Source organism: Ammospiza caudacuta, chromosome 14, assembly GCF_027887145.1.
Source record: "Ammospiza caudacuta isolate bAmmCau1 chromosome 14, bAmmCau1.pri, whole genome shotgun sequence".
Taxonomy (NCBI): Eukaryota; Metazoa; Chordata; class Aves; order Passeriformes; family Passerellidae; genus Ammospiza; species Ammospiza caudacuta.
In genome coordinates this window covers 3,146,584-3,173,997 of record NC_080606.1, presented here as the reverse complement: position 1 = coordinate 3,173,997, position 27,414 = coordinate 3,146,584, and the positions used below count along the sequence as shown (strand labels likewise).

Below are 27,414 nucleotides of genomic sequence, written 5' to 3'. Positions count from 1 at the left end.
AATAGAAACTGCTGAGAAAGCTGATGAGAACCCCTATAAATACCTGTAAGCCCCAACTATGGGTGTGCAGTTGGAGGGAAAACTTCCCCCACTGTACCCAGCACTGCATTGCTCATTCTTTATCATATTAATTAACAAATTGATTGCTGCTTGAATATTGGCCTAGTCAAGCTTCTCATTTATAACAGTGAGTAAATCCTTATCCCTTCCTGGGGATTCTGCATCAGAGCCTTAACCCAGCACACACCAGCTGAGGCATTCCCCTGTGCATTTGGATTTTAAGAATATTTGTAGCACACAATCCAGCAATTTATAGTGTGTGTGTATAACACGAAGAATGTATCTGAGGCAAGAGGGAAAATTTCATCACACTGAGGGTGGCAGAGCACTGGAACAGCTGCCTAGGCAAGGTGTGGAATCCCCCTCTTTGGAGACACTCAAAATCCCATCTGCAAGCATTTGTGCTGTTTCAAAATGTGGAATATGTAAGATTTTCTTAAGAAAGGATGTTCTTTGATGTTTGATCTTTGTGTACTTTCTAGCCTAATCAACAAGGAAGGAGATTTAATCCATGAAACAGCAGGTATGAAGCTCTAAGTGATATCCAGATGTTGGAAAAAAATTACTTTTTGGTAGAACTGCCTTGTTAAGGTTTAGGGGTGACATGTTCCAATTACCTCAGGCTTAGGGGGAGCTTAACAAAGCTTGGGAAGGAGGATGTGCCACTGATTGCAGACACAAAGAATGCAGAATTTATGGCCCACAAGGATGTTTTGCAGCACTCCTACGATAAGGAAGACACTAACAAAGCCAACTCAGCAACTGGGCTGAAATCAATTCCAACTGAAAGGGAATTTCAGCAGGGGCAGATCACGACCCCCAACCCACCGAGCAAAAAGAAGAGAAAGTCACAACCTGCACACTAATTAGTATGGGAAGCAAAGAGAAGCATTGACTAACATTTTATAAATGAGAAGCTTGACTAGGCCAATATTCAAGCAGCAATCAATTTATTAATATGGTAAAGTATGAGCAATACTGTGCTGGGCACAGTGGGGGAAGTTCTATTCCAAATTTTTACGTCACAATTCTATACACTATTGTGATTTAGTTTTTCTCAGGATGTATCCCAGAAAAGGAGTATCCACAGATGGTGAGGTCCGGATTCCAGATGTGGGTCCACCTTTTGATTGCAAGGACTGTAAATCTCATAACAGTGATGTCCAGCTTCCCTTGGTCCAAACTATTAATCCTTGAGTTGATGTTCATCTTCCTTTCTCAAGCTGCTTTTCACTGTTTTGCTAAGGCATGAGATAAGCATGTTTCCTTTTTATATATTCCAAAGCTATAGTTTCAAGGATACCAGCAATATTTTAAAATTACACTTCAAAAGGTTATTATTGCAAAACTCTTGCAGGCTTAGCTACAAGCAGAAAGTTCCTGTCAAAGAGCAACATCCTTAATGCTTTAATTCAAATGCTCCTAAATCAACTTAAGACTTATAAAGGTTAATTGCAAAGGATAGGTTCAAAGGCCTTCTTCCATGCTTTACTTTCTCAGTTATTTATTAGAATTCATCTTTATAACTGTCCCATGGTGGTTTCCACACATATCACAATCACAAACACACACTGCCTCTATGTACCTGACACCAAACACAGCTTTGTATTTCACAAATAGAAGACAGAATACTAATTAATGAGAGAACTGCATTACTACATTACCCAGTGAACACAAATTCCTCTGTTAAAACCTATAAACAGTAAAAAGTTTTGAGAGCTGGCGTGCTTGATTTGTGGAATACCACTAAGCACTCAAGGCTAGCAGAACTCTCATATAAATGAATCTCTCTCTGAGTGTGTAATTACTGGCTTGTTGCACACCGACAGCGAATCCGGTATCTTAGCGGGCAACACTGTCACCTGCCGGGAGCCCCTGTCTCGGGTGAGCTGCAGAGGTGCCTTTGAGCCGCAGGGTTCTGTGATGCGGCTGAGGGATCCCCTCGGCTGCCATCACCTCCGGGGCTCCCGCCACACTTCCCTCCCTCAGGGCCCGCTCCGCCCCTCCCTCAGGGCTCGCCCCGCCCACCCCTCGGGGCTCCACCAATGGCACGGCTCCAGCTCGCCGCGCTCCCACAGGCCCAGCCAATCGGAGGCCGGCAAGGACTCTCGTGCCGGCACCTCCGCCAATCGGCGTATGGTAGGCGGGGCCTCGCAGCCGGCGGGGCGGGCGAAGCGGGGCGGCCATGGCGGCGCTGCCGGTGCCGCTGCTGGCGCTGGCGCTGCTGCTGCTGGCGGGATATGGCGGGCCCGGAGCCGCGGGGCAGAGGCGGAAGGAGGTGAGGCTGGCCCGGAGCCCCCGCGCTGTGCCGGGCCGGGTTCTCTGTGAGCGGGGTGAGGGCAGGACCGGCCAGGGCCCGGCGGGGTGGCCTGGCCTCGCCTCACCCCGGGTCCCGGCCCTGAGGGTCGGCCGGCTCTGAGGGAGCCCGCAGGGAGGGAAGGACCTCGGTCCCAGGTTCTTCATTTCTTGTTAGGAGCACTGTACGAGTGTTGTCTTCCTAGGGTATGGGATTTACGGGGGGAAGGATGTGTGGTCTTTGGTTGTAGTCGCTAATGTGCAACTTAATTCCACTCACTTGAGCTGCAGGGTTTAGAAAAATCCTTCTATATAAATGTGTATACTTGTGTCAGTTGTATGTCAGAGAACAATAATTTTTTTAATTATTATTGTCATGGCGAGATTCTTGGGGTTGCTCTGTGCACGGTCAGGAGTTGGACTTTGATGCTCCTACTGGCTCCCTTCCAATTCAGGATATATTATGATGATTTCCTCTAACATATTTATCTAAATAAGGGTGTTAATGAGTAGAGAAGTGCTTTATGATAAATGTAACATTTGTGAGTTTGTCAAACTAATGCCTCTTCTTATAATGTTATAGAATTGATTGTCTCCTGTTTAAGGAATATTTTAGTGTTGGGCACTCCTGAGTTTTTCAGATGTTTTCTGAATTATGGTTTTTTCCACCAATGCTGAAAATGAGAGGTTGAGATTGGTTCCATCTCTGGTGGAACAATTTTTGAAAGCTGAAAGAGTTTGATGCTTAGTATGGCAAAAAGGCTGTGGAGGGGATGGAGGTGATTGGCACACTTGAAAGAAATCCTACAGCTACAGTGAGGAGGGGCTGCTGAGCTGGGGGTCTTCACCAGCCTGGCCATGCTGAGTGCTTGAAGCTCTGTGTGTTACTGGGTGGTTGAAGTTGATAAATTATTTTAACATGACTGTCAAAAGCTTCTGTAGCCTTGCAGAATCTTACTGAGGTATCACATCACCCGGGCGGCATTATGGAAAGCAGTGCAGATATTTGTTGCATCAAATATAAAAATTTCTAAGACTGTACTGTGAGACTGGGAAAAAAACCAAACAAACAACCCAACGATTGCTCTGACTTGATTTTCAGATGGTGCTGTCAGAAAAAGTGAACCAGCTGATGGAGTGGACCAGCAAGAGATCCGTGATCCGAATGAACGGAGACAAATTCCGGCGCCTGGTGAAGGCCCCTCCCAGGAACTACTCAGTGATTGTGATGTTCACTGCCCTGCAGCCTCACAGGCAGTGTGTTGTGTGCAAGTATGAGCTCCTTTTGTCCTACATTAGAACCTGAAAGTCATCTGATCTTTGTAGGACACTAAATTGAAGAACAGGTTTGCGCTTTGACACAGGTGGGAGGAATGAACATGGGCAAGTTACAGTAGGATTGGCTTTGCAATTTAATGTGTGGGATATGTGTGTAATGTGTTTGTGAGGAAACATAATCCTCTGATTTATCTCCCTCCTAATATAATCCCTGCTTTGCAGAAACAGTGTTTACTCTGGAGAAAGACACAGTGAAAGCTCAACTTTCCAAGCATAAGCTGCTGAAGAAATGTTTGTAGAATTATTGCTGGCCATGCAGCTTAAATGTTGATCTTAATTAATATATTGCTTGACACTTAATTACAATTCCAATATCCTGGATCCTTAACTGTATTATAGCTTTTCTGTATTAATCTGGAGGTGGCAGAGGTCTGTAAGGGTGATTTTTATACCTAGAAAGGGCACACCTGGCCACATTTGGGTACTCTGTGGACTGGCAAATGATGAGCAGCTGAGTTCCAGTTCATCTTTCATTTAGAAAGATTGTGTTTGTGGACTCAACAAATCTTGCCCTTCCTTTTAAAACAGCAGATGGAAATGCTTCCCCTGATGGTAGATGAGTGTCTGTGCTTAAATGATTTCATTAACACTTAAACTTTCTTTTGAGCCCCAGAAAATGAATGGGGTGGGTGTGGGAGGCACCCATGGATGGGGTGGGTGGGCACAGCTCCCTCAGCTGCTTTACAGCCTGCACAGCTGCAGTGGACAAAGCCATGACACAGCCTCTCACTTGGTGTTTTCCAGGCAAGCTGATGAGGAATACCAGATTCTGGCAAACTCCTGGAGGTACTCCAGTGCATTCACCAACAGGATTTTTTTTGCTATGGTAGATTTTGACGAAGGCTCAGATGTCTTTCAGATGGTAATGTCTTTTTCTGTTTTTAGTTTGGGTTTTGGGAAAGAAAGTAAAATGTTAAATAATTTAGTGTAATAGTGAACAAAGGAATGAAAAGTTAAAAGCTGTCACTCCTGAAAGAAAGATGGCCATAGCATGTTGGTAAGAATATTAACAGAACTGACAGATGTGGAATAGGTACAAGGAGTGAATTGGTTTCTTTGACTTTTTTCCCTGGGTTTGTCTCCTGTAATAACTTATGGTGTAGTTCTTAATGGAATTATTCTGTGGTACATGAAGAGGCAAGATGGAAAGCACTGATGTCATTAGGAGCAGCTATTACAATTTTTAGATTACTACAGAATGATAAATTAGGCTTTTGGTATTTCTTTTCAAGTACCCAGCCATTTTTCTCTTCTATTATCATTGTGTGACCACATTTTTTTTTGTTCTCCAGCTGTGAGAACATTCCATGTACACTTGGAATTGTAGGTCACATTAATAGTTCATTACAGTCTTGCAGATGTTAACTTTTTTTTTTAAGAGGTACTAATGTCTATTTAACAGCCACACAGTTTAAGCAGTGATACTTTATTAAATGGAAGCTTTTGACTGGAGAGTTGAAGAGAGATGTCTTTTTATTACTCTTGTTAATTTTTTCCTTAGTGTTACATTAAAAATGCATTCATCAAGCTATGGCCTTCCTAGAATGCCATATTTTAGAATTGTAGATTGTTATTTTGGAGGTTTTTTTATCAAAAGTAGGGTTTGGAGACAAAACAGATTCAAAAAAATGTGCATGAAATACAGAAATGCAAGATGTGTGCTGCCTACTGTTTTTTTTTAAAAAGTCACAGCCAAGGAGTTAACTTTGCTGATTCAGGAACAACATTGCAAGCCAGAAATGGCACAGAATTGTGTCATTAAATAGTCCTTTCATAGGCTGTATCCTGTGTGAACTCTCCCTGCAGCTGAACATGAACTCTGCCCCCACTTTCATCAACTTCCCTGCCAAGGGGAAGCCCAAGCGCGGGGACACCTACGAGCTGCAGGTGCGCGGCTTCGCGGCGGAGCAGCTGGCACGCTGGGTGGCCGACAGGACAGATGTCCACGTGAGTGCAGACAGCTGAGCAGGGCTGGCACCCCTTCCCTGTGCAGGGCCAGGACCCCTTCCCTGTGCAGGGCCAGGACCCCTTCCCTGTGCAGGGCTGGCACCCCTTCCCTGTGCAGGGCTGGCACCCCTTCCCTGTGCAGGGCTGGCACCCCTTCCCTGTGCAGGGCCAGGACCCCTTCTGTCAGCACTCCTTGTGCAATGCCAGCACATCTTCCCTCAGCACCCCTTCCCTCAACACTCCTGTGCAGGGCCAGAACCCCTTCCCTCAGCACCCCCTGTGCAGGGCCAGCACCCCTTGTGCAGGGCCAGGACCTCTTCCCTCAGCACTTCTTGTGCAGGGCCACCCCTTCCCTCAGCACCGCCTTTCCTCAGTATCCCTTCCCTCTGCACCCCCTGTGCAGGGCCAGCACTCCTTCCCTCCAGCACTCCTTGTGCAGGGCCAGCACACCTCTTTCAGCACCTCCTGTGCAGGGCCAGCATCCCTTCCCTCAGCACTCCTTCCCTCATCACCCTTTCCCTCAGCACTCTCTGTGCAGGGCCAGCACCCCTTCCCTCAGCACCCTTTCCCTCTACGCCCCCTGTGCAACGCCAGCACCCCTTCTCTCAGCACCCCTTGTGCAGGGCCAGCACCCCTTCCTTCAGTACCCATTTCCTCTGCACCCCATGTGCAGGGCCAGGACCCCTTCCCTCAGTTCTCCTTGTGCAGGGCCAGCACCCCCTTCCCTCAGCACCCCTTCCCTCTGCATCCCTGTGCAGGGCCAGCACCCCTTCCCTGTGCACCTCTTCCCTCAGCACCCCTGTGCAGGGCCAGCTGGGAAACGTCACTTGTGCTCTGTGCCTCCTGAGCAGCTCTAAAGAGCTCATCTACAAAATCTAGTTCAGACTCATGACTGCATCTTTGAATTTCCTTACAACCTCTGTGCTGGTATTTTGTGTAATGGTGTATTTGAAAAAATGGTAAAACTCATCTCCTTCCTTCTTGCTCTCTGTTCCTGTGGAAGAAAAACAATCTCTAAAAAATTAAGCAGGGTAAAGTTGTGTAAAACTGAAGTTACAGTACTGATGGAAGAAGCATTGCTTACCTCCTGAGTCAGATTTATTACCTAGAGAAAACGTGTGTGCCATAGTTTTTCCCCTCAATGTGTTGTGGAGTTTTTCAGCAGGAGTGCAGGTATGATGTCTGATCCTGCTGAGAGAAAATAATTGCACTGTCCTCTGCTCAGATCCGTGTGATGAGGCCCCCAAACTACGCTGGACCCTTGATGCTGGGGCTGCTGCTGGCTGTCATTGGAGGCCTCGTGTATTTGCGGGGCAGCAATCTGGATTTTCTCTACAACAAAACTGGCTGGGCCTTTGCTGCTCTGGTGAGTCACCAGGACTTTTGTTTCCCTGTAACACTGACTTTTGTAGCAGTTCAAGTTTTCAAAAGCTTCTGTATTCCAAAATTCTTAAAACTGGTTGAGGAAAAGGGAAATGAGGTACAGTTAGTTTTGCTTTTTCATAGATTGATAATATCATATGATCTTAGTCCCCTCAGCTCACTGAATGCTTGATTAGATGCCTTTTGCACAAAGATAAAGTGGGACAATCCTTAGTCTGTGTTCCAAACCAGTACATTTTGGTATGAAGTGAAAAGATATCAGGTTAAATTAAAAATAAAAGAGAATCCTTATTAAACAGCATTTCTTCTTTCCTTTTCAGTGTTTTGTGTTAGCAATGACATCAGGCCAGATGTGGAACCACATCAGAGGCCCCCCCTATGCTCATAAGAATCCCCATACAGGACAAGTGGTGAGTGTTGCCTTCATTTTCTTTTCTGCATTTCTGTTGAATTTCTGCAGAATAAGGGTGATACAAAGAGACAAACCAGAGTGCAAATTCTGCTTTTGGCTTCTCTTTGTGAGTGAGACCAACCTTTCCTGCAGTGAGCAAGGTAAATTAGCATGTCTTGCACATATATTGTGTCTCCAATGGTGAAGGGATGTGATAGTTCTAAATTGCTTACAGCACAATGAAGGCATTTATAGGTTCAGTCTTAGATGCTAAAATTCCTATTGCTGAGCCTGGCAATTATGTTTTAACCTGGTCTTGTTAACTCACCCACTCATCTCATGACTTCCATGTAAAACCGTCTTTACTCAAAATTCTCGAGGTAAATTAATATCAAGTGACCAGATTTATGAAGTCTCTTTCTTGGGGAAAATTACTTTAACGTTATTTGAAATATACTGCTCTGTTCATAACACAGAGTGAGATGCACTGTGAAGGTAGTCCCCGTGTTCTGAGAGCATTGCATCTGTTCAGGTGCTTGCACATCACAAACTGGCTTTTCTCATGTTTATACTCATGGAATTAATTTGATTAAATGTCCTTTTGGGCCTGGTTAGATGGGTCAGGCCCTCTGTATTCTTCTGTAGAAAATGGATAAAACTTTTATTTCCTACTTAGAAACAACGTCACAGCCATAATAGGGTGTCCTTTAGGGATTGAAAAATGGTATTGTTCCCAAATTTCAATTTTTCTGTTAACCCAGAAGTGAAAAAGATTCTAAGTGCATGGTTCTGGAGCCAAGTGAGTCAGGTTCACACAGAGATTGAAGGGATTGCCCCTAAGCTAAGCAGCAGTGTACTCAACCTAAGAATCTCAGTCAGGGAATGGATCAGATTGGGATCACACTGGGATGCAGGAGGTTTTTCTTGTGGTTAATCTTGCGGTTTTTCACATTCCAGCCTGGTTGGATTGTGAATCTGGACCACAAAGGTTGTAGCTGCACTTGCACTTGCTGTAATCTGAATGAGGCTGATTGTGCAGGGTAATAGAGGAAGGATCTTTGCTTCTGTTGCAGCTCCCCCAAAAATCAGTGATCAACAGCTGAAATTGCTCATGCTCCAACTTCTGCTCTCTCCTGAAAAAAAACCAACAAAACAATGCAAACCCCAGTTCCAGCTCTGTAGCTGTTGTTAATCATGTCAAAGTTGTCTCCAGTCTTTTCTAAATCAAATTACTCTTTGTCTCTTACAGAATTATATCCATGGAAGCAGCCAAGCCCAGTTTGTGGCAGAAACACATATAGTTCTGCTCTTCAGTATCCTTCCTGAGAGAGGCTTGGGGTTGGTGACAGATTTTTGGTCAGCAAAGGCTGCTGCCTTTTCTGTGGTGCTTTGTCATGGTTTAATTGCCACCTAACACTGATGCAGAAGCTTGTAAAACCTTTCTGCACTGCCAACTGTGTTTTTCTTTTAAGTTGAATGGAAAAATATTTACTGCTTTCTCACCTTCTTATTTAAGTACCAAGCTGAATACATCACTAAAATTGTGGATCTCTTTGGAATCAGAAGATTCTCCAGGATACTCCCTGTTCCTCTGTGCATGTTTCTTTTCAGTGTCACCTATTTCTTGCTTTGGAGTTGAATTCATTCTTCTATCACTGATCTTTTATTTCTTTGCTTACCTTCTTATAATCTTACCATTTGTTCCTACTAATGCTGCAGGATTTTGCCATGCTGTCAAGAAAGGAAAGTGGAAATTTTCAGATTGAGAGCTTTTACTTTTCTCATTTGTACAAAAAATGCTTCTTTGGGGTCTTAAGAATACTTTACAATTCAATGTTCTGGTTTTCTATTCCCACATGTATGTCTTTGATCCACCATTTGCAACTTTGGTCATTTCAGGAGCCTTTCTTCTGTGTCTTGTCACCTGTATCAGCATTCCTTTATTTTTTATTCAGGATTTCTTCTATTTAATTTTTTTAATTTAAAACAAGGACTTAGATGATAACTTCTGATCTTTTTTTTATTACTGTATTTTTGATCCACTTGGTCAAATTCAAAGTAGAAACTTTTTTGTTGATATTTATTTGTGTTATTGCTGTCCATCAGACCCAACCCACCCATTGCTGGAGACATTTTAAATCATTAAATTTGGTGAGGTTTCTGTGGGTTCAGGAAACTTTCCTGCTGTGCTGAAGGTGGGCTGTGTCTGAAATGGAAAGATTCTTGATGGTCCTGATGCAGTCAATGATAAGAATTTTTCCTTTCAGGAGACTTTGGACTGGCCATTAGTAGTGAAATGGAATGAAATCTTTGGGATTTCTGTCTTTCATCCTACTGGATTCACTACTTTGCTTTACAAGGATTCATTCTTGGCAAACATCAGGCCTTTTGTGTTGTCTGTGCTTCTTTAATTTTACAATCTTCTTGTTTTATTTTAATTTGAAGAATTAGAAACGAAATATTGCCACTTGAAAGACAGCCTTGGATGTTGGATTAAATACTGCATGTGTTTTGTTTGTTCTCTTGGCTGAGTGAATGCAGAAGCTGAATTCCTTTGGGGATTTTCCAGTGGAGAGCAGCAGTAGGAGTGAACCAAGCTCTCTGGGAAGGAATGCTGCTGCATTACAAGCTGAGATAATAAATGCATGGTTTTCATTTTGCCTGAAGACTTTCCAGTTTATATTTTAAGCTTTGCATTTATTTTCTCCTAAAAGCTGATGTTATGAATGTCTTTCAGTTGTTCCTTTTTTCCCCTCATATTTGCTAATTTGGCTGGGAAGTGTTTGATTTTTCCAGTGAGTTTTAATGCCCCAGGTATGGTGTGGGAGCTGAATTTAGGGGATTAGGAGTGTTGTTTTGAGTCTCTTCTACTTTGTTGTTAGCCTTAAACAGCATTTGTAGATGGTGGAGTTACTTTAGGAATGGTCCTTCTCCATGAAGCTGCTACTTCTGACATGGATGTGGGGAAAAGAAAAAGTAAGTACTGACAGTTTGCTCTCTGAACAAAGGCATAGTGAAGGTGTTTGATACACCCTGATTTAACAGAAATGCTTTTGCACTGGGGGGTTTTGTTCTCTCCCCACCTCTAAGCTGACAGAACCATTTGGATTTTTGACAGTTTTTGGAGTTGCTTAGCAAACTGCACAATAAATCCTTTTGGCAGATGGAGAGAGATAAAGATGCTTTGCAGTGTTTTGCTAGTAGGGAGGAGAAGGGACTTTTTCTCAAATCATTTATATAAAATTGATGTAAAATTGGTGTTAATTCATATTTCTCAATGACACCAGTAGAGCCCTCATCTGACCAAATCTGTAAACATTGCAGAAGGCTTTGGAAAGCTGAGTCCCTGAGGTGTTTGCAGGGGCAGCTGCCCCATCTCAGCCTCTCCCTGTGCATCTCTTGCAGTTATGTGCATTGCTGGCATTGGCTTGGTGGTGCTGTTCTTCAGCTGGCTGCTGTCTGTCTTCAGGTCCAAGTACCATGGCTACCCCTACAGGTAAGGCAGCCTGGGCCCTGCAGCCCCTGCAGCTCTGCTGCCTCATTTGGCAGGAAATACTCCTCTGAAAATGCTCCACTGGCTTCTCAGAGTAGCAATATTTGTTGATAAAATCAGCAGAAATGAATGTTTCATGGATATTGTGATTTTTCAATCTAACCTAAGCAAACCCTACTTTTCATGTCATTGCATGTTATAAAATATTTGTATTTTCAGAATATCTCAGCCAGTTTATGCTCCCAACAAATGTTTTTTTCTGTCTTCCATATTCATAAATCTTCATTATTAATCCTTCTTTGTGAGAACAGGGAGGATGCCTGATGCTTTAAAGCTGCCTTCATTTGGGGATTGCTTGTGTAAGGAGTCCAGTACTGTTAGTTGACCACTTCTGTGAATGTGTGACTAGTACAGACACACACACCTTAGGTGTAATTTCTACCTCTTATGCATTTTGAAGAAATAAGTACATGTTAAAGCACCAGTTTCTAATGATTTCACCATCTGCAATGAGCTGAATTTGTCTATAAAGCTAAACCCACAGACAGATATTATGCCTTCTCTATGAGAAATGTGTTCTCATTTAAAAATATCTAAATAATAAAACCTGATATTTTATGAAGGCTTTTCTCAAGAGCAAAAGACAGCTGAAATTATTCCCTGTTTAATAATTGCTCAGCTTTTATTCTGGTTTCTGCAATGGTCTTAGGTACCCCTGCTGACTTTATTGAAGGGAAGATGTGGTTGTCTTTGGTTTTGAGTTATTAGAAACTCATTTTTAAGTGAGTTTTTTTTGACAACTTTTGTTGTAGCAGCATCAGGCCCATTTCTCACTCTGATTTTCTTGGTATTTATAAAAGCTAAATGGAATCTTGCACAGCTTTGTTTCTTACACAATTAATAAGAATGTTTGTTATTTTGCTCTTTGCAGTTTCCTAATGAGCTAAAGGATTCCAGTCTGTAACATCAGGAAGGTGCTGGCTCTGAACTTGGATGTGGTGGAATGAGGAGCTCAACGTGTGTGGTTTGTGCTACCTCTGCTGACACTGAGACAGTTAAACACTGAACCAAAGACAATGGAGTGCCTTAAACACAGCAAGCAGTTTGCTCTGAAGGACACAGAGTGTTAAGATGCAATCTCTCTTTCATAAGCTTTACATCTTCTTAAGCAACTCTACTTCTAGCAAAATTCAGAACATAATGCTTAAAACTACATTTTCATGGACTAACTAGAAATGGTACTTTCAATTCACTTGGATAATTTGTTTACCATGGGTTTTTTTTTCCCTTGAATTATCCCCTTATTTCCTGTTTGTGCATAGCAGGTGACAGCAGCTTCTCTGTCATGCCTTTTCATGGTTGAGGAAACAGCTTCATGTACCTGGAAATCTTTTCCTTCAGCCTGTGTGCAACCCTTGGAGCATGCTCCAGGTTCCAGTGTGGAATTTGCAAATCCTAGAGCTGTGTCTCATTTTTGAGAAGAGTTCTCAACTGCTGTATGATGCAAGAGGTTGTTTCACAGATGAAGGGGGAGTTTTCAACATGTTGAACAGTTATTCGTTAGTTAATTTTTTCTTTGCCAAATGCTGAAACTGCAATGTTTTAAGTTGTAAACTTTACTCAAAGCTGGAAAAGAAATTCTTAGACTGGCCAACACACACACTCTTAAAAACATGAACTGAAAGTAAAAATGTAACTCTGTATGTGTTGCATGAATTCAAAATTGCTAGTTGGCCTTCTGGTTACTGCCCAGAGCCCTGGCAAACCAACAGATGCCAGATTTGTGGTCACTATATAAGTTCTTGCATTCTCCACTTGTTTTCTCTACATTTTTATCCTTTGGGCAGAGATGTCTGCTCCTGGGATAAATGTTGTTACCCCAGGACACACTTGATAGCCTTACAACTGAATGCATGTGCTGCTTGCTCTCCCCTTTTGTTCTCTCACCTCACAAAGATACTTTGCCTTAAGAATTCTTGAGTGGAAGACCTTGTGCCTCAGCAAGAACTGTTGTGCAATTCAGCAGTTGTACTACAGGAAATCTTTGCAGCCTGATTCAGTAACACTTCCTTCCGTAGGCTCTGCTGCCCTTAGAGCTTCATAGGCAGAGAGAGGCTTTTGTCTCCTGCTTCTGCCTCTCCTCTCAAGGGGTTACAGAATCTGTATGTTTGAAATTGAATCTCAGAAGGGATTGTATCACTCCAAGCAGAATGTTATTCTTATGCAGTTTTGCTGAATTAATACACATCTCAAAGTGCCTTAACGTTGCTAATTTTGTTGTTTGATGTTTCAACTGTTGAGATGCATTTTTTATGCCATACAGAATGATGAGCCTTAGTGGAACGGATAAATTGTGTGCCTGACAGGATTTTGGACAAGTTTCAATAAAACTTTTTAGTCTAATCCATGCTCTCCTGTGTCTTTTGAACTTTGACATAAAACAAGCCAACCTCTTTTCTTCCACTGTTGTTTCAACATGTTAATCACAGCCTGTCTGTATAGAGAGTAACCTGAATATGGGTGAGTAGACTGGATTAGTAGCCTGTATGTGTTTATGTGGAGAATTACATCCCAAAATATCAGCTCTAGAGAGATGCTCATGTAGCCAGCTGATAGTATAAAGATTACATGATTTTGGCTTGTCTTTGACAGCTGTCATGCTGTGAAAATCTTGGATTCCTGGAGTTCTAGACAGATCAACTCCTGGCGTTTCTGGAGGTGGAATCTTGTTAGCATTGTAGATTTGCCTGGAACAACTCAGCACTGCTGTGGCTTGTTTTCCTGCCCAGCTGGTAAAATGCTTCCCATAAACTTTTCCAATTATAATTTGTTCTGTCTTTCTAAAACCACCCAGTTCCATATTGCCTAAGTTTAAACAGTCACACCTCATGCAGGTGAATGCTGAATTCATGTTCACCTTCCACTTGAGGTGGCCATGATGTTGAGAGTTTGGGATTTTCCTTTTTCCCCCAATGCTGAGATGAAAATAATGCTCTTTTTTTACGACAATTTTTCTGCTCTCCAGGGTGAAACTGAAGCGCCAGGAGGAGGAAACAGGTGTGGTAATGGAGCAGAAGATGGAGTGCTTGCAAGGACCAGTGGCAGGTTTAGAGAGGATGAATTCTGGCAAGGTTTGACTTGTGCAGCACTTGGTTCTGGTTGGTCCCCAGGGTGATTCTTGGTGCCAGGGGCACTGGCACCTCACTGCCTGGTTAATGCAGCACAGCTGGGGCCAGAACAGCACAGCAGAACAAAGGTGGCCAAGGCAACACATTCAAGATGTTCTCTGTGGAAACTGGGAACTGCTGAGGACATCTCCTTCAGAAAGGGAATTATTAAATAGCTCAGGAGTGCCCTGAAAGCTCACTGTGAGAGAACACTTGTGATGAAGGGAGGAAATGGTGTATTCTGCAGCTGAAAATGGACTCTGTGGTTTTGGTAATGGGGCTGGCCTCAGTCAATGCTGCTTTTTGCTGCTTTTGAGAAGGAGCTGTGGTGTGTTGAGAAGATATTTTGGAATGATAGCTCGAAATAATTAGGGAGCTCTCTGCACTAAGTGCAAGGCAAGATAGTAAATTTAAATGGATTAACCTGTGTAATGGTTTGCATTATGTACAATTTACTGGATGTTCCTGCCTTCAGACCATTCTAGTGTTCAGCACAGAATGTGATTTTCATGAGGCCCTGGCACAGAGCAGCTGTGGCTGCCCCTGGAAGTGTCCAAGGCCAGGCTGGACAGGGCTTGGAGCAACCTGGGACAGTGAAAGGGATGAGCTTTAATGTCCCTTCCAACAGCAACTATTGTGGAATTCTGTGGCACTGGTGCCTAGTGGTCACTCCTGCAGCTGAGCCTTTCAGAGCAGCTCCATGAGCTCTGCAGGGCCAGAACTGCCCTGTCCTCCAGCAAGGTTGAAATGTGCCCAGCACTGCATCTGCTGTGCTCTTGGTGCTCATGCAAATAACCTTAATTAGCCCCCTGCTGGTGATGGCCATGAGGGTAAGAACCAGTTCAGCCTCTGGGCAGGCAGGGGGTGCCCATCCATGCTTGGGGGATGTGATGAGATGATGGCTGGCTGGCATTTCAGGAGGGAAATGTGGGTGCTTTTATGGTCACAACCACTGGGAGTGTAGATTTTCATGTTTCTCTTTGCTGATTTATGACCGGAGATAGCTCAGGGACGCCACTTGTAAGTTTTCTCTGTGCTGTCTAGGTGGCCTGGAAACGCCCAGGGATGGCCATGAAGAGCCCGGCGCTTCAAAGGACGAGGAGAGACTTCTGATCTTGTCTCGGTCTCGGTGTTTATTAATTGTTTATCTAAAAGATTTTCTTTCAGCCCGACAGAGGTCTGCACAGCAAGTCAGCCATGGGCACACTGCGCAACCCCCGGGCGGTCACTTATCTTTATACTCAAAGTTACGTGTACAATATTTATCATTTTTCCCCAATACCTTCTACCCTTATTAACCGGTGCACTTCTAGTAATGACCAATCCCAAAGTGCCACCACCACCACAGAAGATGGAGGCCAAGAAGAAGAAGAAGGAGGACAGGACACGCCCCAATTCCTCCATCTTACTTCTTTAGACCCCCCTGTACCAAAATCCTAAACCCTGTGTTTTACACTTTAACTAACTTATCCCTTCACCATTCACCCAGTGAGATCCTCCCATCCTCATACAGGCGTCGTCTCCTGTGTCAGATCAAAGTCCAGCCACCAGACACTTCTGGCAACATTCCAGGACTCCCAAGCCCCCTAAGGGTGGTCTCGGCCTCTCTGCACCTCAGTCCTGAGGTGCTGAGATCCCACATGGGAGTGTTAGCAAATGTACAGCCAGGTTTGTTCTGAGCCCTCAGAACATAAAAACAGCAGGGATGTTTTGATTCCCAGCAAATCAAAGAGTTTTAGAAGTACTAAAGAAAATCAGCTTAACCTTCAAAACATTTGGAACATCCAGAGAAAATCAGATGTGTGAATGGCTTCTGCTTGTTTGAGTGTGCTGCCCATGACATCAAATGATGCCAAATCGTGGAATCTTGTAGCCACACTTGGTTGGGAGATGAGAACAGTGTAGTGTTCCTCCAGGGGCTGGTGGCAGTGCTTTGTGTAGTTTGTTCTGAAAAATACCCATTCTATAACAGAAAAAAACCTGAAATCAGGTAATTTAAGAAGTTAAAATAAAGTTGTTATTTAAGAAGGTAAAGTGCTTTCATCTGCTGTGAGAAATAATTCTCACAAAGGATTTGAGAAAGTACTGGCACTTGGTTTCTGTGTTGGACCTTGATGTTTGCTATTTGCTCATGCTGGAAAAGTTTAATTCTCAACTACAAAGCACTGCTCAAGTGACTCCACACCATTCCTTTGGAATTCCTAAGGGGAATAGAGCAACAGCAACACAAAGAACAAACCCAGGCCCTTGAGTGAGCATCACCTGTTTTCAGTTTTATCATATTTTTTCTCTGAGAAATAGAGAGTTTCATTGCATTAACCTGTTCCAATTAACGCCTCAGATCTTGATCATTCCTACAAAATTAATTTAAGCATAGCCTTTTATTGGTCTGGATTAATTGTGCTACTTTTATCACAGATAATAATATGAAAGAGATGTATATGTAGTTTGTGTTTCTAGGTCAGGAGCACATCAAATTATTAAAATATCCTCTTGTCAATTGATAGCTATGCATGTCTTTCAGCCATGTTCCTTAAAAGTAGGCTAATATGTACTTAAGAGAACTAATTGCTATCATTATGAAGAGAAACAATGGGTGTGATGAGACTCTGCAGTGGTTTGTCCTGCAAACTGAGCTCTGAATCCTGTTTTTGCCAGGCTGTTGGAGCAGGGGAAGGCTCCTGGTGCTGGGGAATTACCTGGGTGCATTACCAGGGCTGCTGGATGGGAAATGTTCCCTGCAGATGCACTCAGTGTCTGCCTGCTCACAGATTTCAGTCTACAAAAACAGCCTGTGCTTCTCCAATCTGTTTTTTGACAGCTTCATGATAATCTCAGGTTTTGTCTTCTGGAGTAATTGCTGGGAGATGGGAGCATTTCCATTTTTACTTTATCTTGACCTTTTCTCACAGTAGGAATCCTTTTACATCTGTGACTTCAGATAGAAGTTATGAACTGGAGGCAATTAAATTTGGGTTTTTCAGCTGCTCTCAAATACCTTCCCCAAGGAAACAGTGAAAGAATAAAATATTACAGAGCAATAGTAATAAATCTATGTTATTCTGAATCAGTGGGATATTAGTTGGTAATGCTGACTAAATCCCTTGAGGAGGAAAATGAATGTTTTGTGTTCTTATTTTAATCACACAGTTGGGATCCTAATGCAGAGCTAAGACTGGGTAATGCTTCCTGTTCCCTTCATCTCTGGTGGCAGAGCACCTAGAATGGCTTTTTTCAGTATTTAATGGAATTTGTGGCAGTCAGTTAGTATGGATTTTTTTCCTCCTAAAATCAAGTGGGAAGGCAGGTGATGCTTTGGTCCTCTCCAGCATGAGACAGAGTTTGGTAACAGAGCTGCTGCTAAATCTGCTCTCTGCTATGAGTGAATTCAGCAGATACAGGGGGCAGCTTTGGGTAAAATGTTACACTTAAACCAAATTGTGCTTAGATCTGTTTGGAGAATTTCCCTGGGAGATGTGTAAGCTTGGATGTGCTGAGGTGTGAAAGTGCTGTTGATTCTGTTATCACAGAATGAGATGGGTGTTAGGGGTGATTTGCTTGAGTATTTTCTCATGTTTCATACATTGCTTTATGAAACCAGGTGAGTAGGTATGTTTTGGGGATTTTTTTAGTTTCTGCAGAAAAATATATTAATTTTCAAAACTGGTTTTCTTTACAGTATGTGGCTAGTGCTTGTCACCTGTTTCAGATTCTGTGTGGTACTGGGCTTGGCTTTGGGAGCCTGGTGAAGCCTGCTGAGTTCAGTCATCTTCTCACAAAGCCTGCAAGAACTTTCCTTTGAAGAGGGCTGCATTCCAGTCCTCCTTTCACAACTTTTAACATCTGACAGGAGTGTAGAAGCTGCTAGTACCAGTAGGCAAAATTGTCCTGGCACACTTAGGTGTAGCTGCCAGTGATGCATTTCCTTATCTGAGAGTTTTCTTATCAAAAAGGAGAAGTTCTACCCAAGCTGGGCTGAAGCTGCCCCAGGCAGGGTTCCTTGGGGCTGTGTGTGGTTTATGTCATCCCTGTCCTCTGTCTTTGTGCTTGGAGAACTCTGCTCCAAGCTTGCCTGTGGGCTTGGAGTTCCAGGGCTGGTTCCTGCAGACATGAGGGTCCTGCTGCTGATCCCCATGGAGGAGGAGGGTCAGGATGGTGATCCCTGGAGGGGCTGAGGGTCATTCTGGTGATCTACAAAGCAGGAGGATCACTCTGGTGATACTGTTGAAGGAGGAGGGTGGTTCTGGGGATCCTCGTGGAGCAGGAGAGTTGTTCTGGGGATCCCTGCAGAGGAAGACAGTTATTCTGGGGATGCTCATGGAGTGGTTTTGGGGATCCCTCCAGAGGAGGAGAGTTGTTGGGGATGCTCATGGAGCAGGAGGGTGGTTGTGGTGCTGTTGGTAGGAGTTTGGGCACCTGCTCCATGTTACTGGTAGTAAGGATGATGTGTCTGAACGCTGTGATTCACCTGCCGTGGTAGGCTCGATGCGACCCAAGGCCACCCTTGCGATGGGGTGGCTCCTATCCTGTCCTGATGTGACACTGCCTCCTGTCCTGTCCTGATGTGACACCGGCTCCTGTCCCGGTATGACACTGCCTGTCCTGGTGTGACACGGGCTCCTGTCCTGTCTCTGGTGTGACATGGGCTCTTGTCCCCGCTCTCCACCCCCGGCACTGTCAGCGCTGGGCTCCCGCCGCCATGGTCGCAGCCGCGCGCTGGGGCCCCCTGCCGGGCACAGGTGTCAGTGCACTTTGTTACGAAATGATGTCACGGGCTTCGGTCCATGACGCCGGCGTGACGTCAGCCCCGCCCCAGCCAATCAGCGCGGGGAAGGTTGGGATGGTGACGTAAACTGCCCTAGCAACAGTCGGCGCGGCGCCGCCCAATCAGAAAATAGCTGTGGGCGGCCGTGAGCCAATGGGAGGCGGCGGAGGAGGACGGCGGCAGGAGGCAGGTCCCCTCGGGCTCCCTCCGATAAGATGGCGGCGGCGCTGGCGATGGCGGCGGCCGTGGCTTTGTCTGCGCTTAGCGCCTGAAGCGCGGCCCCGGCCCGGGCGGCCGCTCCGCTCCGAGCAGCGGCGGCGGAGTCATGACCGCAGAGCCCGTGAGGTACGGCCGGGCCCGGCGGCTCCGCGGCGGCCGCGCGGGGTGGGGCGGGGCCGGGCCCGGCGCGGCGCAGCCCTGGCGGGACGGGCGGGAGGCGGGATGGCGGCGGGACGGGCGGGAGGCGGGATGGCGGCGGGCGGGCAGCGCCGCGCTCGGCCTGGGCGGCGGGGCCGGGCCCGGCGCGGAGGGCGGGAGGGACCGCGCCGTGCGGCGGGAAGGCCCCGGGGGCGGCCCCCGCCCCACGTGCGAGCGCGGCGGGAGCTGCGCCGGGCCCCCGCCCGCGCCTCACGCCCGGCGCAGGCAGCGGCCGCCGCCGCGGGGCCGCTCCGTCCGTCCTTCTGTCCGTCCGTCTGTCCGTCCGTCCGTCTGTCCGTCCGGCCGCGGTGCTGGCGCGGAACGGCAGCAACCGACAGGCGCCCGGGAAGCCGGGCTGGGAGAGAGGCGCCATGTTAAAGTGTTAATAAATAGTTGTCTTTGTGCGCTTTCGGTTTTGTGCGGATCCCCGGGGCTCCGAGCCCCGCCGTCCATCACCCCCAGACACCGCGTGCCCGCGGCGCTGCACCGGCCGTGAGGGGCTCAGGCTCGGCCCTCACGCTTGGCCCTCACTCACACGGCTGCAAACCCCGCCAGGGAAACAGCGCTGTGTGTGTCCCGGTGCTCGGCGCCCTGGCTTTACTGCTGAGCCTTGCGGAAAGTTTTTGCTGGGGTCATTTATGTGTATCCTCACCTCCCGCCTTATTTTGAGTAGTTCATCACAACTGTCATTTTTGATAAAAGTTGAAGGGATAGTGGTTTTTCTCCTCTTTTGCATTGCTTGTTTTTGAAGCTTCAACACTTCCAATGAGGAATGTAGAAGAAAGAGGTTTCTGATGATTATCGTCACTGTTGATGTTGATCACATGCTGATGTAGGTCATGAGCGTTGCAAATACACATTATTCGGTGCATGACTTCCCAGCAGTTAGCAGTTTCTTCTGCATGTATTTTTTCCTTATTTTGTAAGACAGAGATGGTCCATCTCTCATCCTTTTTCCTCACTCCCACTTTCTCCCCTCTGTGTTCTTGAAGTGCTTTGACAGTTTAAACAACTTCTTTCGTTGGACTGTTTATTTTGTTGTGTACACGGAAGTGCTAATTAAGGGGCTTTCTCCTTTTACTTTTCCAGCTCTTGAAATCAAGTGTAGAGTTTTATTTTTGTAGAACAAAAGGATCTGAGTTACTAATATTTATGATCTGGTTTGGAGTCACCATTAGTATTGTATATTCTGAGAAATGCTCTTCCATTTGGACCACTTTACTTATTATTTTATTGTGATTGTCATATTTTGTTCTCTGTTGTCCATAATCTTGTTTGGTTTCTTTTGAACCACTGGTCTGTAATATACAAGGTTTGTATATTTTTTCCTTCCCATGTTCCTATGTTGTTATTAGTACCACAGTTAGTGTTACTAGCAAGGGGATGCTTTGGAGGAAGAGGACACAGAAGCTCAGACATTTTCCATGTAATTATTAGATTACCTGCAGACAGGATGGGATGATTTCAGATTATTGGTGATTTTGCAGGTCAAAAAGCACGGACAGAACAGATCTGAGATTGTGTGCAGTCCTTGGGTGGGATCTGCCCACAGAGCAAGCAGCCCTGTGACAAACAGCTTTTTAGTAGATGGGCATAACAGTTTTCTTATCCTCCAAACTTTCCTTCTGTTCATGAGCTCAGTTCTCATTCAGTTCAAATGTTTGTTACAATTCCCATCCTTGTAGAGCTCATCTGGAGCAGTTTGTAACTCACCAGATCTGTGCCAGGAGCTGGACATGGCCCTGGCCATTACATGGGCTTTGCCTTGTTGCCCAGTCCAGTTCTTCCTAAAACTGGAGGTGGAGAGAAGGAAATGAAGAAGAAAAACACACCCTGTCTTCCTCTTTTGTTTGCATTTGCCACTGAGACACACACTGCCTGAGTTTGTGTCACTTTACCCTCTGCTCTCTGCAGTTTGTCCCTGTCAGAGGTGTGCAGAAATAAAGGAAATAATGGGGGGATTGCTCTTACAATTATTGGGAAGAGCAAAAAACTTTATTTGGATGGAAAATTTATTCCCAGCACTTGTGGAACATTGACTTACAGTGTTTCAGAGGAAAACCATCAATCCATACTAGTCTGCTCCCAGAGAAGTTTTAAACTTTTGTTACAAGAGTATTTTTATTCAATATTAAGATTCTGGGAGTCTCTCATGTTCTGAATGAGAAATTTAGAATGATGAAAACTGGAGTAACCTCCTAAGAAACTTTTAAAAAGTGCTCCCTCTGTAAATATTTATAAAGATGCCTCAATAACTTTTGCCCCAAAAACTTCTCTTTTTTTCCTCATTGTTTCCTTTTCAAGGAGAGGAATTTTTGTCATAGTGACCCAAACTGTTGCTGCCAGTTCATACATTGTACAACATAAGCACAGCAATAGGAAAAGAAAACAAGTTTGGAATTTTCCTCACTATCTGGTAGTCAATGAATATAGTTTTTTTTTTTTTTTTTTTTTTTTTAAGTTGGCAAAATAGGCTTAGTTCTCGGGGTTTTTTCTATTCAGACTTTTCACCTCATGTTGTGATATTGGTCACTTGGTTTTAAGGTTTTTTATTAAATTGTCTGCATTTTTGAGTCAGTTGTGTTCTGAGTGATATTGCAGGGTTGTTTGAGCTGTGTTACTTGATGCCACAATGATATAATTGGAAGTAAGTCAATACCAATCTTCTGTATTCCCTGAAGGGACAGTGAGAGTTCTCTGTCTTCCACACTGTTCTGGAATGGGCATGGGCAGATTCTTCAGCTCTTCCTGAAGAAGAGCAAAACTGTGTCATCTTCAGTGCCAGCTGTGCCCCAGAACCAGTGTCTGCAGCACTTAAATGAAATGAAATTACTGCAGAGACTTTGTTATTTCTGGTTCTGTTCAATACTGTCTGTTTGGGCTTTGCAAATTTTTTATCAAGGTCTTTATAGGGCTTAACTGAAGATATCCTAATTTTGTAGGAAACAATTTGGTGCATCAGAGACGTGTGTAACACAAATTCTGCAGCAGGGTGACCTTAACATTGTGGGGATTTGGAATTCTCAGTTTTCTGTTATAGATTAACTCCTTGTACCCTCTGCTTGAAGGGTGGAAAAGGGGCTGCTTTTCATGTGCTTATACCTCACCAAAAGAAAATATCAAAGTAATGCTAAAATGTGCTGTGTTCATCATAAAACCAAATGCCTGCAGCTTGTGACCAAGTACATTTTAAAGTGGATTACCACAAGGGTCTTTTCTGAAGGGAAAGCCCAAGGATAGTGCTGAGCCTCATGAAATCCCATTTTGTATTGCTGGAGCTCAGCTCGTGCCTGCAGGTGATCTGGAGACATGAAAGAGTTCATGGATGGGTCAGTGGCAGGTTGTTCCCTTGGTGTGGCAGCCGCAGAAAGAAGAAATAGTAGAAATTCAGTGGCAAATATAATGGAAGGGTTTATGTTGACTGTAAAAGAGGTGAAGTGTCCTGATTTATTTGCTAAAGGAGAAGCATAAAGCTTTCAGTCTGTGATGAAATGTAGTTGTCACTCAGGGTGGGTGATGGATTGATTTGTGTTGGGGTTTTTTTTTGTTAGAAAAGGAGTGAAACCTTGAAAAAATCAAGAACTTGATGACACAGGTTGCTGACCAATGTCAGGTGCAGTGCCATTGAAGCAGTTCATTTGCAAGCCCAAAAGCTGCACAGTTGTAGAAATTTCTGTCTGAGTGTGTCCAACTGTAGGTTTTAATAGGTTCAGCCTAGAAGCTTTGGGCAAATGCATCTGTCATATAAAGCAAGACTAAAAAATAGGCAATAAATTTGAGACTGAGGTGGCTTTTGTCTTGTAAAATGAAAACCTGTGCTTGGGATGAGCTACAGCCCTCAAAGCTGTGACAGCCCTGATTGGGACTATGTGGGAGAACTGAAGGGCCAGGCTTTGATTCTCAGCAGAGTTGGTACTGAAGGAGGTTTTGTGGAGAGCCTGTGATCAGCTTCAGGGAGCAGAAAGCAAATGAAGCAAAAGGTGTTTTTGGAGTTAGGGAGCCTGATGCTCTTGGTCATGGGGTCTTCCCTTCCCTTCCCTTCCCTTCCCTTCCCTTCCCTTCCCTTCCCTTCCCTTCCCTTCCCTTCCCTTCCCTTCCCTTCCCTTCCCTTCCCTTCCCTTCCCTTCCCTTCCCTTCCCTTCCCTTCCCTTCCCTTCCCTTCCCTTCCCTTCCCTTCCCTTCCCTTCCCTTCCCTTCCCTTCCCTTCCCTTCCCTTCCCTTCCCTTCCCTTCCCTTCCCTTCCCTTCCCTTCCCTTCCCTTCCCCATTTTAAATACACCTTGGTTTGTGTATGTGCCAGACTAATCTTCCTTTCCCGATTCAGCAGAGTAAGGTGTGTGCACTTCACATGATTTTTGTCTCACGAAGGTGAAAATGTTGTATTTAGGTTTCAAGTGGCAGCTCCAGTCTTTCTCAGCTTGCAGGGTGTTTCACCATTGAAGTTACACTTCAGTGTGGCATTGAAACCAACCTAACAATGAGATTGTTTGTCTTACTTTCACCTTGATGATGTTGCTTGTTTGGGTTTTTTGAAGATCTCATTAAAGAAAAGGTTAAAAACAAAGTTTTTGTTTTCACTTTTTAGTGAATGAAGTGTGATAACTCACAGCATGTGAACAGAAAGAAATTGTGTGTTTTTCCTTGAACAGAATAAAGGGTCTCTTAGTGACTTTGAACTGTTGCTTTCTCATTCCCCTTGTGTGTCTGGAGGAAGATAATTCTGTTTACTTGTCTGAACCTGTTATGCTGTATTTCAGCTCCAAAATTACTGCACCCACATCATTTGAGTGTCTTCAACTGCACCAGGTATCACTTGATTAAGCCTCTGTGGATTAAAAGTCAGTTCTAAACAAAGTTAAAAAGTGAGTGTGTGTTAACAAAGTGTTGGGTACAGAATCTCTGATGAAGTGCTGGATGCCTCCACCCCTGTCCAGTCAGAGCTTTGGTGTTCAGGTGTTTTCTGATGTGTCTGATGCAGTCAGTTCAGTGTGGTAAATTCCTCCTGACACAAGGGGAGTGCTTTGCTGTGATCATGGTCAAACCCAGGCAGCTCAGCCAGCAGGGTTGTGGGGTCCCTTGGAGCCTGGCTGGGCACTGTCCTGGTGTCCTCCTGTTCCTGAGGCATCTCCAGAGGTGTGGAGTGCAGGAGGGAGGAGAGCACTGGGTGTGGGTGGCACCAGGTGTGTGCAGGGTGGGAGGGTTTGTGTCCTTGGGCAGCACAGCTGCTTCATGCCAACACAGCCAGCTTGTGAGACTCCTGAGTGTGAAACCTCACCTGGTGTGGCAGAATTGGTGTGTCACTGTAAGTGAGGTCCAAAATATGAATCTGATCTAGGACTTAGTGTCACGTTGCTTTTACCTGCAGAAAACCATTGTTGAGTTAAACAACAAACACTGGGATGAAGTGCTCTGTTTTCCCACCATTATAAAATCATATTTTACTTGTGCAAGTAATATAATGGTAGGCTGATTTTATTTTCTGGTTTTATATTTTTTCTGACAGAAGTAGGTTTCTTAGGACATGGCAGGTATGGTGTGTTCACTTCATTTTTTAAATTGGGATAAGAAAATAAAACAACTCCTACTGGCCATTTTTCCCTCTTTCACTCTTTTCCACAACTTTAAGTTATTTCATTTATGTATGTTCAGCCACAATATTGGCATATTTTATGTAAAACAACAATGTAGGCTCTACCTTTGTAACTGAGCTCTTTGAATTGGGCTAATTCTATCTCTTTCCTTCTCATCAGGAAAAACTTTTATGAAGATCGAGGCTTAGGAATAGTCTCTGTTCCCACCATCCTAAATAAAATACTGAGAGTTTCGCTGTGGGTTGTTGGATTTCTGCTGTTCACACAGGGATACAGGCTGAGGCAGAGGATGGCAGTCTGCAGACCAGAAGTTTAAAAGTACATCTGGTTTTTTTTTTCTTTAATTATCTTTCCTAAGGATTGTTTAATTTTGGCTGCTTAATAGTTGTTCTGCAGTGTTTCAGTTTCAGAAGTGAAAAATGACTGAGACTTAATCTGAAGCAACTATAAACATGAATTGAAAAAACTTGTGCCTTGAACTATGTGAAAAGTTTAAGCATAGAAAAATCTTAGACAAGTGTTGAATTTCAGGAAGACACATGGTTAAAAAAGGCATCTTTGTCAACATTGGGATAGATAAAAGCTGGAAAGGACTCCTGTGCCACTTTCAGGAGCCACTGAAATGCACATGGGGGACACTTGTTTAGATTGTTAGTTGGTAGGTGTTTGTTTAAAGAAAATGCAGCTTTCCAATTACTGTTCCAGATGTTGACAAGAACTGGGACATTCCCCACTTCCACTTTTAACATGTCTTAAGAAAGCAAACAGAAACTGAGTGCAGGAACGAGGGTTTCAGTGCAGTTTCATGGATTTGCTGCTGAGGTGGTCAGTGCTGCTCCTTCCACCTCCCTGGTTATGAATTTCATCACCTCACCTGCCTTCAGAAGAAATGTGATCGTGTGAATGTGTGGCAGGTTGGATCCAAATGCAAAGTGTTTGTTTGTTAACATTTTATTTGTCCTGGGTGATGTGCTTTGCTTTGGGGAAGGGCAGTCAGCAGCTGGCACAGGGGTGAGGTCGTGGTGGTTCCCTCTGTGTCACTGCCCCTCCTCAGCTGGGCAGGGCAGGGAGGGGACATTGAAAAGTTCAGGTTGAGATAAGGACAGGGACATCACCCAGCAAGTGCCATCATGGGTAAAACAGACTCTGCTTGGGGAAATCAGCTGAATTTATTGCCAATCAAATCAGAGTACAGTAATGAGAAATAAATCCCCAATGTTAAAATGCCTTCTCCCCATCCCTTCCTTTCTCCCAGGTTCAACTTTACTTCATTCTCTGCCTTCTCCTGGTGAGCAGTGCAGGGGGTGGGGTCCCTCCCATGGGAGATGGTTCTCCATAGACTTCTCCCATGTGGGTCCTTCCCATGGGCTGCAGCCCTTCCTGAGCTGCTCCAGCGTGGTCCTTTCCCATCCCAGGGGGCTCTGGAAGGAGCTGCTCCAGCAGAGGGTTCCTGTGGGCTCACAGCCTCCTCTGGGCATCACCCTGAGCCCCTGTGGGGTCCTCCTGGTGCCTTGGGAGGCTCCTGGAGCAGAGTTAAAGGATTAAAGTAGGGATTTATTAAAAGGCCTTCACAGGATTCACCTTGGGCAGCACAAGCGCCCAGCCAGGGCTACACCCAAGCTGGATGGGGGTCACGAGTTCTCACACTTATAAATTTTGGTCCATTTCCATATTGGGGTTAATTGTCCAGTTCCAGCTCTGGGTTATGCAGTCCCATCCTCCCAGTTTGCTCTCCTCAATTCTCTGTTGTTTGCACTTTTTGGGGCTGAAGCTGCAGTGGTGTCCTTGGCTCTAGCGTTGGAAAAGAATTGTTTTGTCTGACTGAGCTGTGAGGAGAACTTGCTGACACTTTATGTGAAGTTCAGAGTTACATAGTAATGCAGTACAGAATCTGGGAAATATGAAAGCTGAAATGTAAGGCTGCAGCTGGATCTCTGCTCTCCTGTGGGCCCCCATGGGCTGCAGCTGGGTCTCTGCTCTGACCCTGCTGTTCCCTCTCCCCTGGCCTCAGTGTCTGCAGGGCTGTTGCTGGCTCACACTGGCTCCTCTCTCCCTTTTTTGGGAAGGTTTTTCCCTTCCCAAATACACAATCCCAGAGGCACTGTGGGCACTGCTGATGGGCTCTGCCCTGGCCAGCAGTGTGTCCCTCTTGGAGCAGGCTGGTGTTTGGCATCTCTGCCCTCAAGTTTGTCACCCTTGGAGCCCCCCACTACCAAACCTGGCCACACAAACCTGTACAGGTGAGGGCATCCAGGGAACAGCACTCAACAGCCAGCTTGGAATGGAGCATGTTATGTCTAGGTTATGACACAACCTGTCTGGCTCTTTATTTATTCTAATTATTTATGGACTCATTTATAGGTAATTTGCCTACTCTGGATGTTTTGTTACTGTGTAAGGGCCAGGCATTTATTGTTTGCTTTAAGAGCACTTGCTGTGAATGTAGGTGAGGAATGGTGCAGTCCAAGGTAGCTCCCAAGGTCACAAATCAGGTTCATGGCCAAACCCATAATAGCAGGGCACCTTCCCTTTCAGTGCTGTTTTAATTAGGCTGAACAGTGTTGAAAT

At 44.9% G+C, this 27,414-nt stretch overlaps 2 protein-coding genes across 4 annotated transcripts in view; both read left to right on the top strand.

Annotated features, from left to right (window-relative positions):
• The first annotated feature begins 2,229 nt into the window (after nucleotides 1-2,229).
• On the top strand, nucleotides 2,230-13,310 carry MAGT1 (magnesium transporter 1). The gene is made up of 10 exons (XM_058813893.1): nucleotides 2,230-2,338; nucleotides 3,458-3,627; nucleotides 4,438-4,555; nucleotides 5,500-5,640; nucleotides 6,866-7,006; nucleotides 7,344-7,433; nucleotides 8,664-8,727; nucleotides 10,316-10,390; nucleotides 10,820-10,910; nucleotides 11,839-13,310. The coding sequence occupies exons 1-10, from the start codon at nucleotides 2,246-2,248 to the stop codon at nucleotides 11,852-11,854; spliced, it is 999 nt and encodes a 332-aa protein (XP_058669876.1). The 5' UTR covers nucleotides 2,230-2,245; the 3' UTR covers nucleotides 11,855-13,310.
• A 5,668-nt stretch (nucleotides 13,311-18,978) lies between these two features.
• Nucleotides 18,979-27,414, top strand: part of ATRX (ATRX chromatin remodeler) — a 69,690-nt gene continuing 61,254 nt past the window's right edge. For all 3 annotated transcript variants that reach the window (XR_009275322.1, XM_058813901.1, XM_058813900.1), the window contains exon 1: nucleotides 18,979-19,184. Coding sequence is in view for 2 of the 3 variants with exons in the window: in XM_058813901.1 (XP_058669884.1) it covers nucleotides 19,165-19,184 (20 nt within the window). In the remaining variant the exon portion in view is untranslated. The remainder of the gene's footprint in view (nucleotides 19,185-27,414) is intronic.